Raw genomic sequence first — 13,487 nt, 5'->3', positions numbered from 1 at the left:
CAGAAAATGAAACAACGCCTCCGGTTTCATTCAGAGACATTTCAGAGACATCCACCGAATTTTCCTTTACCTTTTATGCTTTTCTCACCTCTAGCGACCTTCGACCCAACCTGAGAGATATGGCAACATATAAAAGAGCCTATTCTCGTCAAATTGGAGCCACCAATTCGCCATCTCACATACGTGTTACTCCCACCTACTATACCGCTGTTAGGATGTGGCAGTTGAGGGATGTTAGCTTAGACGTTTGAATGAAGATTCATAAGCCAGAGATAGAGCAGGAAAAAAAAAGATAGCAACTTTCCAGCAATCCAATGACAGCATTTTCCAACGGCGGAGATCTTCGGCGGAGATCTTCGGCGGCGTGCTGATTGGCTAGTCTAGCCCTAGTTTCTTTCGTATATCTTTCTTCGACCATCTTACCTTTAATAGTTACTTTAATTTTCCGGTAAAGCTTCAGGTATCATGCCTCTAGAGCTTGCTAATATGGCTGTGTAGTCATGTACATTAAGGACACATCCCTAGGCTATCATGAACGAACAACCAGGGCTTGCTGTCTACCTGGGTAGTTTACGTGCACGTCTAATTACAAGTCACTTTCTAAAAAGTAAGCCACGCAGTTTAGCGTTGAATTATGGTTATTTGTGTTGTTTGTATGAACGACTCAGTGTAAATAATCTCGACGACTAATCGCATCAATCTGATTTCTTTAAATTGAATGCCTGGATCTTCCTCTTCCTCTTCTTTTCTTCCCCTTTACAACTTCTCACGTTTCTTTGTATTCTGATAGCGTTCTCGAGTCGCGTTCAAATCCATCAAGTTTTCGTTCATCCTGTCACATTGATATCTACCGCTACACAACACTCTCGCTGCCAAGATGGGTAAGGTGAAATGGGATTCCAACGCCGACCAAACTGTGAGTTTCTTTTTCACCTTGCTATTACTTTACATTTTCATTCCATTTTCCGGGCCCAAGTAATCAGCTTAGGCTGATCATCTCACTTCGTGGCTTTTGAACGATGTTGGTCCGGACAGACTTACCCTCGGGAGCTTCAAAATTTCTTGCACGACCAGGTCATATGCCTCTCAGATCAAGTTTTGATCTTGTCATCTAAAGCTGCTTGGAGGTCGCCATGATAATCAAAGTCGCGGAATTTGTTTTTCTTTGCATTCCTAATTTTGTTTTCTATTCCCATTGTGCTGGAACCTCCGTCTCTCGACCTACGCTTTGCACCGTGCTCAAATCTGACAAAGACCATGACTGACAATTCCCATTCGGCATAGCTTCTCGCAAAAATTCTTGAGACCCATGACCTGAGTGTCGATGCAGCCCGGGTCGCCGAGGCCTGGCGTAAGTTCCCCATTCTGCAGCCGCAACCGCTCTTTACATCGCCTGAGTTGCTCACTCTAACAATCCGCCAGCCGTCCAAGAAGACGATCATAAACCTACCCCTCGTGCTATTAAGGAGCGTCTCACTAGAATCAAGGAGAATGTCCGCCAGGGTAATCCCGCCTCTGCCTTGCCTTCGAGCCCAGTGACCCCTAAGAAGCGCACTCCCCGCAAAAAGGCAAATGAGACTCCCACTCCCCGCAAGCGCAAGCGTACCACCAAGGACGCTGCGGCCGATGAAGACATGGTTAATGTCAACGAAGAGAATAACCTGCCTGCCGACGACAAAGAGCTTCTAGCTGAGGCTGAGTCCGCTATCAAGATGGAAACCGGCCTCGAAGAGATCGACCCCCTTCTTCATCCGCAGAACGAGGAAGAATCTCCGGTTGTTGAAAATGGAAAGAACGATCCCGAATGGTCCGAGTACAATGCAGACGCCGAATTAGACTCCGACGAGCTGTCCAAGTAGTCCAGCGATCATTCGCAAAGAGGATTCATTTCAGTCGCCTGAGATTTCAGTGCCTCTAATCTCCATGATCAATATTCGACTTCGCGTTTTACTTCTTGAAGGGCCTCACTGTTGGGTGGCTTGTTGTTGCCCAACATAGAGTGAGTGACCCAGTCGTTCAGAGAAAAAGCTAAAGGAAAAAAAGCAAATTGTCGAGGGCAGTTGCATTTGATTTTACCGTGAGGTCATGGGGAAAAAAAGGAAAAAATCCAAAAAGAAATCACCGGTGCCCATTTGTCTGGATTGCGCCGAAGTACTTAGTTGAATCGACTATCGACGTCTTGTCGACTACTCTTAATTTTTTCTTGCTGCATGAATGTAAAAGAGACTTGGTGGGATCAAGTAGGGTCTTTTATTTCAAGCAAAAGAGACCCGATTAGTCGAGCTCATTGCCATTAGTCATAGATCCATCTGATCAGATCCCTTTGTAGGTTGTTCCATTGCGTTTCTCAATATTCCTCCCAGTTGTGAGATTCCGAAAAACTTCCCCATATAAACCCCAGATACCACCAGCATGCTAACACCTCACTATGTCGACATGGGATGATTCCGTTTGAAAAAAGAAGAGCGTGGTGAGGGCACTTAGAGGTCGGAGAGACCTTCTTCCTCCTTGCGGAAATCGGAGTCAAGGAGGGACAAACTGGATCAAACCAAATTAGCCCACTGAGTTTTGGTCAGCATGCTCACAGTTAACTGAAACTCACTCGTGGTCCTCTTGCTTGATTTTTGGCTTCTTGCCCTTCACGTCCTCATCATCAGTTTCCTCGTCCTTGAGAACAAGGCCTTCACCGGATTCAGCATCAATGTCCTCAGACTGAGCGGACGTAGCCTTTGTGGACTTCTTGGGGGTGGAGCGCTGGCGCTTTTTGGCCACAGGCGAAGCAGAGGCAGAGGTACCGCTGCCATCATTCCCTTCGGCCTTGGCTCGAAGGCGAGTAACCCGGTGGCGGACGGCACAGGCAGTGACTCCTATAGGATTAGTTTAGTATAACTATATCACCAGCCGGGAAAAGGGGTATGAGAAATTGATGAGGGCTTGAAGGTTAATTTGGACACGTCGGAGAACGAAGGGGCGACGACTGGATCATGCAAAATACAATCATGGCGTATCTTTTACGCGCAGGGCACAGGAAGCGAAGCACAGGATGTGTGGATCAGTGACATATTTGTAGGTGGGCGATGCGCACAAGTAAGCGGACCAGCATGAAGGGGAGGCGCTACAATCTGAGGTTCGGCATTTAGGACTGCAATGTAGGACGTGAGGGCTCTTCGCATTGACACTTGCCATCACCCATGTACTCCGCAAGAGCGTGGAAATCGATGGGGGTTGGGCTGGTAGCTAGAATGCCAGCCAGCAACTAATAGAAATGAAGGTTAGTTCCAGATATAAGTAAAGACAATAAGACACCTAGGCTAATCTTAGGAGTGGAAGGCATATCGAAAAACATTGGGTAGATGTCTGGGCCAGTTTTGTCACCTCTGGGCCAAACTCATTGATATTCAAACTTATCGATGTCTCAAGGCCATCAAATGCAGGGCAGTAAGTGACTCCGCACATAGTTTTCAGGAATAGGAATCCAATGACCAATGACGGCCAACCAACAGACGGAAGTTCAAACGTACCTTGGCATCAGCCTTCTCATTCCAGGTGACCTTCATTGTTGCCTTGGTCATCAAACGGGCTATCTAGGCAGAGGAAGGTCGAATTAGCAATTTCCGAAAGCAAATATGACGAGCGGACTGAGAGCAGATTGGATCCCGCGCGGGCTCCGGTAGAAGTAAATAGGAGGTCAAGTAGCCAACGCACTTTCGTAGAATGTGCACGTATAGACGCGGTGAAAATGAGTTGAATGTTGCTTGTTGAACGGTAGAGAAGAAATTGAAGACGAGGTGGAGAGATAGAAAGAAGGGCTCGGACAGTCTCTGAACATTCAACTGTCACCATTGAGCGCAAACAACTCAACAGATATGGTGTTTAGTTCTTTTAACTTGAGTCGTCTATAATGGAATTTCTGGTCAAACAGAGCTGATTTAGCCCACTTAATTAGACAGTTTTTAGTGTGGCCTAGTATTAGGCTGCATTCCCTCAAGCCTAGGAAAAGGCACAAAACAAAAAGCCATTGTCAAGGTCGAACCCAAGCTCATCTATGTCCGGTCTGAATACGGGATTTATATACTTACCAGATGATCAGAAGGGCCTACAGCCAGATTACCAGTACTTGCTCATATTTATATCAATCAATCAATCAATCAAAGTTCAATTAACCTGTTGCAGTCTAACTAGTTGCGTATGACTATGCAGGCGCTTCTCCAACCGAAGCAAGAACTCGAGACCCAACGCCGAGCGGGATCGCTCCCAGAGTATACAGATGATGCCGAAGTGAGGAGTGCAGAATCAGCCCATTCCCATAACCCGTTCAACCCACACCCGCAAAACCATGCCCAAAATCAACACGTCTCACTGCACCCCGTAGGCCTTCTTGTGTTTTCCGTGTAAAGAGACTTGATCCCTCCCACAATGGGTAGTGGTCAATAGAGGTACTATGATGAAGAAAATCTGCAATCTTCGTGGAGATGGATATTCATAAAGAATCTGCTGTTATTCAAATTAAAAGAATCATGGGATAACAAGGGTACCCAAGAGACCGAGACTGAAAGGCCAAACAGTTCCATTCCTCGCTCCGCCTCGGCAGTCTCTCCATAGATGTTTGAAAGAAAGTCACTTTCTCACAGCAAATACCAGATTCAAGAAGCGGAGGTCCTTAGATCTTGCGTTGCTTAGTAGGACTGGGGATGAAGTCATCGCCATCCCCATCCTGGCCCTCGATAACCGAATTCGATTCGGACTTGGTGAGCGGGGCACTCTTGCGTTTGATGGAAGATTTGGTAGCTTTGCGGCCATGACCAGTGGGCTTGTTAGCCTTGTCCTTCGTAGGAGATTTGCCTGAGCTTCCCTCATGGCGGACTTTCAGGGTGTAGACATGCTGTCTCACGGCAGCAGTGCTATCACCTATACCTCTTCAGATGAGTTCACGTGATCACTATGCGAGATAACGAGGCTCATGGGGTAGAGAAGGTGCGAATTAGGGATTTTGGACGTGATAGATTAGGTGCACAGCCCTCATTTACTCACCCTGTCCCATCGCTTGAGCAATCGCGGCAAAGTCCAGCGGTGCATGAACGGCCAAGATGGCCACAAGCAACTGTCAGTCAATAGCCAGTGATGCCAATGCATTGCCAGTTCAAGCAACAAAGGACCAATTAGGGTTAGAGGGGCTATCGCTACTATCCCCGTAAGATGAGAATACTTACCTGGTTGTCTCTCTCGTGATCCCAGGTGCTAGCCATGATGATAAAGCAACGTCCATGGGGCTGAAGGGTGATGTTTGGAAGGCCCGGAATCTGTAGTGATGTTATTAAAAGAAGGAGGAAGAGAGGAAGTGGACAGAAAATTAGAAAACATCTCCATCTCGTATGTTTGATTTGTTCCACGTGGACGCTAATAGTCTTGTGAAATCGACTGGAACGATAACACGAAATTCATCTCATGCTACTGCATTTGTGCCTTGACGTCCCGGTGGGTGGAAGACATGATATCCCGATGCGCGCCGTTCTACTTCCGCAATCAAGAATCACCAACACTTAATCTTGTCCTGCGTTCGAGCATAGGAATTGTGGCAGTTGGAATGAATGTTCTTTGGCACAAAACTCAATGGAATTAACGATTTACTTCAATCCGGGAATCTATACTGAAATAGAAACTGAGCAGAATGCAAACTTATCCGTAGAAGCCGCTCAAACAAAATCATGTTCCGTGTTCACTTTGACCATCACAGTGAACTCGAACAGCACCTTGGTGCCTACAACTGTCCAGCAGCAGGCGGTGTCGACGTCCACGTCCCATTTACAAATTGTGACTCCGAACCTCTTCCTGTCTGCCCCGATGATTGTTTCACATGCTCGGGATAATGAATCGATTGGTGGTAAGGAACTTGCACCTGAGCTGTTTGGGGAAAAGCCGTGGGCCCGCCGCTTTGACCAAACTGATGCTGCGGACCGTATTGGTTAAAACTCAATTGCGCCATTGGGTTGTTATATTGCTGATGGCCGTGGGCGAGGTTGGCTTGGTGTGATCCTAACTGTTTTCGTATCATGTGCTGCTGTTGATATTGTCTCTGAACATGTTGCAGTGGTGAGAATCCCTGTAAAGCAGGGTCCATGGCAGTGTGCTGGAAATGGGACCGTGGGTTCGGTTGGCCTTGTCCAAATCTACCTTGGTCAACCATGGAGTGCGTTGAATGGTTGGAGAAACTCTCGACAGAAGTTTGGTAAGGCTGCCCTTCTCGGACAAGTGAAGCGTTCGAGGCATGGCGAGAGAATTCTCCCGAAGACGGATCCGCATTCGTATTGGATGAGTAAGACCCAATTACGGGCTTAGGCAGGTTTGTTGAGCGTAAGTTCATCGGGACACCCTCACCAGAGGCATTCAAATGGCCTTGCTGTGTTTCCAATTGCCATAGTGGCTGAGAATCGGAAGCTCCATCCGTTGACCTTGCCATTTGCTCCTGTGGATTGTAGGTCATTGACCACAGTCCTGGTGGTTGGTGGCCATGCAATCCGGCAGGATTAGCAACAAATCCTTGGAAGGACTGTGCATGTTGCGTCATGTGATAACCGCTTGGGTGTCCCTGGTAAGCACTCGGATTGTTGCCCCACGCTGATGGAGATATACTTTGCCCCATGTGGTGTGGACCCGTGATTTGATAACCTGGGTGTGTCTGGCTCCCATAAAATGCCGATTGAACAGCATTCACCTGTCCGACAACGCCATGCTGCATTGAATTCCAAAGAAAAATAAGCATCACAACCGATCAAAATCCATGAGACGCAAATTTTTGGACATACCGGGCCATATCCAGCTGCATCTGCAGCCAGCTGCCGCTCATATCCACTGGGCAAGTGTTGGCCCGTCTGATTCGAATACCAACCCGGTACACCGGAAGACCCATATGTTGGATTTTCAGACTGCCCATATGTACGGGAGTCAAGGGTGCTCTATCCCACCATCAGTGCCATTCTTGTAATGCTTACGCAGACATAATGAGCGCGATTCCCTACGGAAATTCTCGCACTGTCCGCCGCGGAGTACGTCCCGCCTGCCGTTGTGTCCACGGACTCCACTTCTCGAGCACTGCCGCTTGTTGGATGTGATGTTGGCTCCTGCGATAGCCCTGCCCCCATTGGCGTCGGTGTTGTTGACGGGGTCAGGACGATTGGTTCGGTCGGAATCTCCCATTGCGATTTTCCGGTAGTGCGCTGTACATAATACCATTTCCGTCCGACACCTTCCCATTGAGGGAGCCTATCGGATATTGCTGTTAGAAAACGGCGGGCAGGTACTTTAATTTTCCGAATTGACTCACCAGCCTTCTGGGAGTTGAGGTGGTGGGGAGGATGGCCCTGCAGTGTCCGCAGGGGCCTCAGGCGCCATCTCGGACCTAACAGGATTGAGCCGACGTCAGAAGTTCAAGAATAAAAGATATAAGACATCCAAATTATGGACCTGAGCGGATGAAATGCAAATATACAAGGAACAAAGGTGTCGAATCAACAGACGTGAGGTTCAACGAGACTCGCCGACAAGACGATCTTGTGGGGCTTGACATTATGCACGGACCCCGAGTCAACACTGCAACTGCTACGCATGTACATGATGTACATATCAAGCGATAAAATCATGGAATACGGATTGGAGAAACTCATCATCCTTTACAAGATCATAATTCTTATCCATCACTAGGTATTAGCTGTAAGAAACTATCGAATAGTAGGTAGCCCCTGTTTGTCCGCCCGAATTAAAAAAAGAACCCCAGCGCCTAATCCCAAAAACAGATCGGTATTGGAAAGAAAAAAACACATCCGTTCAGGCGCATGGCAGAAAGCTGATAAACTGTATGGTTATAAATACAAAAAGTTACTGCCGTTGGGATTTCGCCATGGCTGATTACTCCGAGCGTCCCAGGGTTGGCTAGAAGTCATCGCCAGCCCAGTCCTCGTCGCCACTGAGTTCGTCGTCAAGAAAATCGTTTTCGTTGAATTGCAATTCAGTTGGTCGCTGGTTGTCGATCCGAATATTCACAACATCGCACATTCCCTGCATCTTCACCGCTTCAAGATGCGGAGTCCCCACTAACGAAGAACCACTGGCAGCATCGTCAGTTTCAATGCTTTTTTGATGCGCCAGCCGAGTGCTTTGACGTTTGGAGAAAGTCGATGGTCCACTATCAGCCGTGGATTTTCGTGAATTTTCAATTCCAACATCGAGTTCATCAGGGTCATTCCTTGTGATGAGTGTGGTAGGTTTGAGCGAGCGCTTTTGTAAAGAGCGGAGGTTGTGGTCGGGTGGCTTGCTTCGTCGCAGAAATACCTTTTCAAGTAGGCCGATCCATCGTTCACGAAAAGTAGCACGGTCACGCCAGCCAACCTTCAAAATTGCGCTAATGACCAATCGACGTAAATCACGAAGTTTGGGTGCTACATTCACCAGCGAAGTGAAAAACACCTCCGCAGTAGCGTCATCCCATTTGCGTAACTGGGTGAGCTCGATTTCCCGGAGCTTCACTGGCCAGGTGGGGACTTCAGATTGGACAAGTAGATCTTCAAAGTGGGGTTCGACATCGTGGTAACTGGATGCATCATGCATAGAAAGGTCCATCTTGAAAACTTCGAGATTCTCACAGCATTGGGCTAGATTCTGAATGAAAGACATGCTGAGATGGCGATTATGGCTTAGGCTGAGCTCTCGGAGATTGGTCCCATGCAAGGACAGGTAGACCGTGAGGTCTGATGACCACAAACGATCGCAGTTGTTCAGAGTAAGCGAATGGAGAGTACTTGGTAGATTAGTCAGTATTTCCCCGCTGACCAGTGAGCTTTCAATGAAATCCAGTCGCTGAAGGTCTGGAAGCATATCAAGAGATTCAAGGAGGCCAGCCTCTTTGACAGCGGAAGTTTCGTCGTTGGAATTATCGAAGTGGAGCAACTTTAGCTCTTTGAGCCCCTGAAAAGCGCGTTCCGAGTGCATGTTGACCATCATTTCGATAAGCTCATCTGTTTCTAAAAAGCGGCTGTTCCAATCCCAGCTACGAAGGGTAACGCCACGGTTCTCAATGGCGGAAAAGAGAGAGTCTGGATACGTCCACTTAGATTGAACAATGTGCCAGGGAGGTATTCCCACCGTGTAATCATCTTTGTGATACAACCGCACCGTGTGTAAACGAGGTGTCTTCGCAATCAACTGGGAAATGTCGAAGTAGCCGTAGGGTCCACTTTTATAAATGAGCACTGGTTCAACCTCAACATGGAGTTGCTTGATCTTGCTGGAGTAATTCATCGAGAGAGACTCTTGCGGGCGTGCCAACAGAGAGAGGAGCACATGGCTCTTGTAGGCAGGAAGAAGAGGAGGACAATGATATAGTGCGGCAAGCGCAGGCTCATGAAAGCTTCGACACAGAAGAGCGATATGGACTAGCCATTTTACAGAGTCATTGCGGGCTGAACGGCTTTCGTCGAGTAATGGATGCGACGCGCGCAAGAATATGTCAAGCAGAATTTGGTAGGGGAGAGTTTGCCAAGGAGGAATAACACCGGAGCATAAGAAAATCGGGTCATCCTCATCTGTCTTGGCACGTTTGTGCAAGACTCCTCCAACTTGACTGCTAGGTTTCGATCGTTTAGTCTGCCTTGGCTTCGGGGTGGTTGCAGCGCGCCGAGGACGTTTGGGTTTGGAAGAGCGGGTGGGCATAGATTCGAGATCCAGGTTTGATGCGTCGATCGACACATCTACCAGAGCATCGGCCTCGTCGTCTTCCACGGCTTCATCAAAGCTAGCATCAGTTGAATCTTCACGATAGGATTTTGGCATTCGAGTTGTACTGCGCGACCGAAGAGATAACGAGGCACGTCTAGAGACAGTCAAGCTTCTTGATTCGTCTTGAGAGGAGCTTTCCTCATGGTATGTATGCACCTTCGTGCGACTGGCCCGCATAGGGCGAGTGGACCTCGAGGGCGCCATGACGGATAAGGTCGCGCTAGGATAAGAGAGTGGGTAGCAGAGACCCGGGCCACATTGCACGACGCCACGCGCGCGCAACAGTATGAGCAAAACGCAGATTCGATTGGGTTTGCACAGGCGACAACTCTGCAACTTGTTGTTGTTCAATTTGACCCTTGCGACGGTCCGGGAAAGTGCGGCTTCTTTGACGGATGATGTGGAAGAGGCCAAGAATGCCAAGACGACAAGCTTATCGATAACGTCTAGAATGTGCCTCATAACGCTAATCTTGTTTGGGATTAGCTCGCACGTGATAATCAGGCAAGAACCCCGCCCTCAGGCTACAACACTAGTCTTTATTAGGGAGCACTAGATGGCCCCAAAATAGATTCTCAGCTTGAGCTTTAAAGATGGGCGCTTCCAGCCACCTCGAGGGGAAACCTCCTGGAACCCTACACCATCGGCGTATTGCTTTTTAGAATCTAATTTTCTTCCATTTTTCTTTGTCTTCATACACCGAACATTTTGTGTTGAAGATAGCCTACATCCAAGCCGAGGCTCCTGATTTGACGACAATGACGACCTGCCTATGCGACCTACAATCCGCATAATTGTTTCCCTGCATCCCATGTCTAGCTCTGTTCTACACTTAAATCTAGAGGTCTGTCACTCCGAATTCAGAGGGAAACATCATTTCCAATTATAATGGACTCCACCGATCGCTCGAGCCGTGGTGAGCTCGGCGGACCGCAAATGGTCATTCAACAATATGCGCGATATCCTTCAACCTTGGAATCGACGTTGCAGAGTGCCTCCCCCTCTTTGGGAAGTGCTCGTAGCCAGATAGATATCGACAAGTCGCCTCCCTTACATCGAAGAGAAACCCCGAGGAGCTTACAGTCCTCGCCGAGAGGCATGCGTTCTGCTATACCCCCATCATCAGCCAATCACTCTGGGACATCCATGTCCCCGCCAGTTTTGGATCATCTTCGCCATCAGCCGACAAAAGACCCCGCCGATCACGCAGAATCCCGAGTTCTTCCATCACGGGATATCACTGACGAGACGATTGATGATGCCTATGTCTCATTTATCTTATACTGCAATCCAAATGTTCCATCCTCGGTTGACACATCAGATCTGCGAAAGACCTTTCGGTGTCTACCGCGGAGTGACGGAAAGAGCTTCAACATCTTTACCCTATTCGGGCTCATTCGAAGGCGGTTGCAAAATGAAGAGTTGAAGACATGGATTCAGTTAGCAATCGAATTGGGTGTAGAACCACCCTGTATTGAAAAGAAACAAAGCACCCAGAAGGTGCAACAGTACACTGTCCGGCTCAAGGTACATCTGCCCTCAAAATTTCAACCCATACTCGTCGTGCTAATGTCGTTTAGCGTTGGATGCGTGCTATGCACATTGATGCTTTCTTTGAATATTGTATGGGCCTGCCCCATTCTTACTATACACAACTCCCGCCATCTGGTCCGTTTGTCAGCGAATCCCGTGATGGTGTGTTATTGGAAGAAGACCTCGCACTCAGGGCGCTTGTGCCACAATGGAAACCAAAGCGGGGAAGGAAAAGGGTCGAGGATAGGTACACTGAGGAAGACAAAGCAATCAAGCGGCCCCAGTTGGATACATCTGTTGGTGCCCTACAGCAGGGTAGTTTCCACTCCCACTCGGTGACATTCCCACCAAGTGCGATTCCATTCAGTGCATTTCCTGATGATATGGAACAAAATGACCCCTGGATAGCGGCTACCTCAATGTTTCCAAATGGTTCAGGGCCGGATCAGCAAAGTCATGATACACGCTGGAGACTCCCAGAACGGGATACCTCTCCTACTAATTACCCGCAGTCCGCCATCGTTCCACGTAGTCATCTACCATCAGATGTCCTCATGTCTGCGGAACCACGGTCGGCAGTCACTCCGTCAACCAGTGAAAAGAGCCGTTCTAGGAGACGACACGGGCCTGCAGTATCATCTGCTTGGCCGAACAGCAACGGATTCTCAGCTGGGAAAGGCCGAGGAAGGCCACCAAATAGAGGGTCATCATCTGGTTCTTTTTCTACGTTCCAGGTCAACCCTAATCGGGAAATATTACAGACGCCCAACCCTAATCGGGAAATATCACAGGCGCCTAACCCTAATGTCCAGCCTCTTTCACTCGCCCATGACAGAAATCCGGCCCGAATGTTTCAGACTCCATCTCGCAATCAACCTCCAATATCTATCTCTCAGGGGAGGCCCAATAAACTTCAATTGCAGGTTCCTCAACATTTGGGGGCGCCTGTTCGACTTGCCACTCCGCCAAGACTAGTAGTCAATGGTGTGAAAGGGGTTGTGATTTCCGAGTCTGAAGGACCCATTGGTTCTCGCCAATATCCAACTACAGGTGCTCCAAAGACTGGTATCACTACTCAAACATCTTCCTTCAGCGGGCAAAGTAATGCGGTCACTACCCCGAGTCCCTCCATCGATGACATTATTCATGCACTTTCTGCAGAGCTTCTACGTGCTAGGCTAACAGGGCGGACAGCGACCCTCGTGCCCGACGAGGCGGGTGCCCTGGCTTCGGCGATGGTGATGAATTTGTCTTCATTGTACTCAAGGTTCCAACTTGGAACTCCTTCACTGCTACTTGTCTTTCACCTTGGCCTTGGTCACCATTTCGGATTCATAGGCACTAATCCAGGGTCTCTTGCTATCAAGGTTGAACATGTCATCTCAAGCAGCGATGAAAAAATGGGTGTCCCAACCTCTAAAGAATCATTTGCTGAGATTCAATATATCGTCTCCCATGAGTACAAAACTTCAAACCAGTTTTCGATGCAAATCACGCTCACAGATATGAATCCTAGTACAGGAGGTATGGGTGCGTCTGGCCATTCAAACGCGATTCCCGGTCTGAGTCGTGAGAATAAGGACACCAATCAACCTGTGAACCTTGATTTTGATGAAGATGATCCCAGCCAGCCTGTTTCTGAGGCAACATGGAAGCAGCGTTACGCAAGACTCCGTGCTCAGATGCAGAAAAAGGACCAGGCTTTGTCACAGTACAAGCGAAAGATTGTGGAATCCGTTATGGCAGACATATAACGCCTGTCAACCAAAAATCTCTGTTAGAGCTATTTCAAGATCTTAGCACTATTTTTCTACCCATTTGTGATATACCCTTTGCAAGTTTCTTTGCTGTTCAATTGATAGGATACCCCTTTGATAAGCTCCATCCTGCTGTTAGCTTGCACTTTAAGAATGAAATTTATCATTTCTGCTCCTGTTCTAAGGCCATCTTGAGATTCGTTTGGACTGATGCCACATAGGAAATGCATGCTACATCAGGAGCTGTGGATGGGGGATTTTGACTCATTTGGTTTGAATATTTCTAAGTCCCTATCTTCATTGTCGTCCAGAAAAAAATGCCTTCAACGTTTCTTGCAAAATGCTCTTGCCAAATATCATTTATTATAGTACTTGGGCCAAGAAAGGTTTTTTGTTAGGCAAAGATGTACACAGAATGAGGGATGCTAT

General features: G+C 48.1%; 6 protein-coding genes across 6 annotated transcripts; 2 read left to right on the top strand and 4 right to left on the bottom strand.

Moving 5' to 3' along the window:
* Positions 1–877: 877 nt before the first annotated feature.
* On the top strand, positions 878–1,859 carry Pdw03_8412 (uncharacterized protein; the record flags this gene model as incomplete). Its single annotated transcript, XM_014678066.1, has 3 exons — positions 878–916; positions 1,285–1,351; positions 1,423–1,859. The coding sequence occupies 3 exons, from the start codon at positions 878–880 to the stop codon at positions 1,857–1,859; spliced, it is 543 nt and encodes a 180-aa protein (XP_014533552.1).
* A 621-nt stretch (positions 1,860–2,480) lies between these two features.
* On the bottom strand, positions 2,481–3,557 carry Pdw03_8411 (AT hook motif protein; the record flags this gene model as incomplete). The annotated part of the gene is made up of 4 exons (XM_066101958.1): positions 2,481–2,538; positions 2,603–2,867; positions 3,190–3,256; positions 3,522–3,557. The coding sequence occupies 4 exons, from the start codon at positions 3,555–3,557 to the stop codon at positions 2,481–2,483; spliced, it is 426 nt and encodes a 141-aa protein (XP_065957041.1).
* Positions 3,558–4,660: 1,103 nt separating this feature from the next.
* Positions 4,661–5,246, bottom strand: Pdw03_8410 (WW/Rsp5/WWP; the record flags this gene model as incomplete). Its single annotated transcript, XM_014678064.1, has 3 exons — positions 4,661–4,908; positions 5,032–5,101; positions 5,211–5,246. The coding sequence occupies 3 exons, from the start codon at positions 5,244–5,246 to the stop codon at positions 4,661–4,663; spliced, it is 354 nt and encodes a 117-aa protein (XP_014533550.1).
* Positions 5,247–5,758: 512 nt separating this feature from the next.
* Pdw03_8409 (WW/Rsp5/WWP) lies at positions 5,759–7,389 on the bottom strand (the record flags this gene model as incomplete). Its single annotated transcript, XM_066101957.1, has 4 exons — positions 5,759–6,730; positions 6,804–6,953; positions 7,017–7,260; positions 7,322–7,389. The coding sequence occupies 4 exons, from the start codon at positions 7,387–7,389 to the stop codon at positions 5,759–5,761; spliced, it is 1,434 nt and encodes a 477-aa protein (XP_065957040.1).
* A 537-nt stretch (positions 7,390–7,926) lies between these two features.
* On the bottom strand, positions 7,927–9,972 carry Pdw03_8408 (Nuclear transition protein 2; the record flags this gene model as incomplete). The annotated part of the gene is made up of 1 exon (XM_014678062.2): positions 7,927–9,972. One exon carries the CDS (start codon positions 9,970–9,972, stop codon positions 7,927–7,929), a length of 2,046 nt encoding a protein of 681 aa, XP_014533548.2.
* Positions 9,973–10,656: 684 nt separating this feature from the next.
* Pdw03_8407 (ARS binding protein Abp2, putative) lies at positions 10,657–13,055 on the top strand (the record flags this gene model as incomplete). Its single annotated transcript, XM_014678061.2, has 2 exons — positions 10,657–11,295; positions 11,349–13,055. 2 exons carry the CDS (start codon positions 10,657–10,659, stop codon positions 13,053–13,055), a joined length of 2,346 nt encoding a protein of 781 aa, XP_014533547.2.
* Positions 13,056–13,487: the final 432 nt, after the last annotated feature.

The sequence above is a fragment of the Penicillium digitatum genome, chromosome 3 (genome assembly GCF_016767815.1).
Source record: "Penicillium digitatum chromosome 3, complete sequence".
In the NCBI taxonomy this organism is placed as follows: Eukaryota; Fungi; Ascomycota; class Eurotiomycetes; order Eurotiales; family Aspergillaceae; genus Penicillium; species Penicillium digitatum.
Note: the sequence above shows the minus strand (reverse complement) of the source record. Positions and strands in the feature narration are given on the sequence as shown.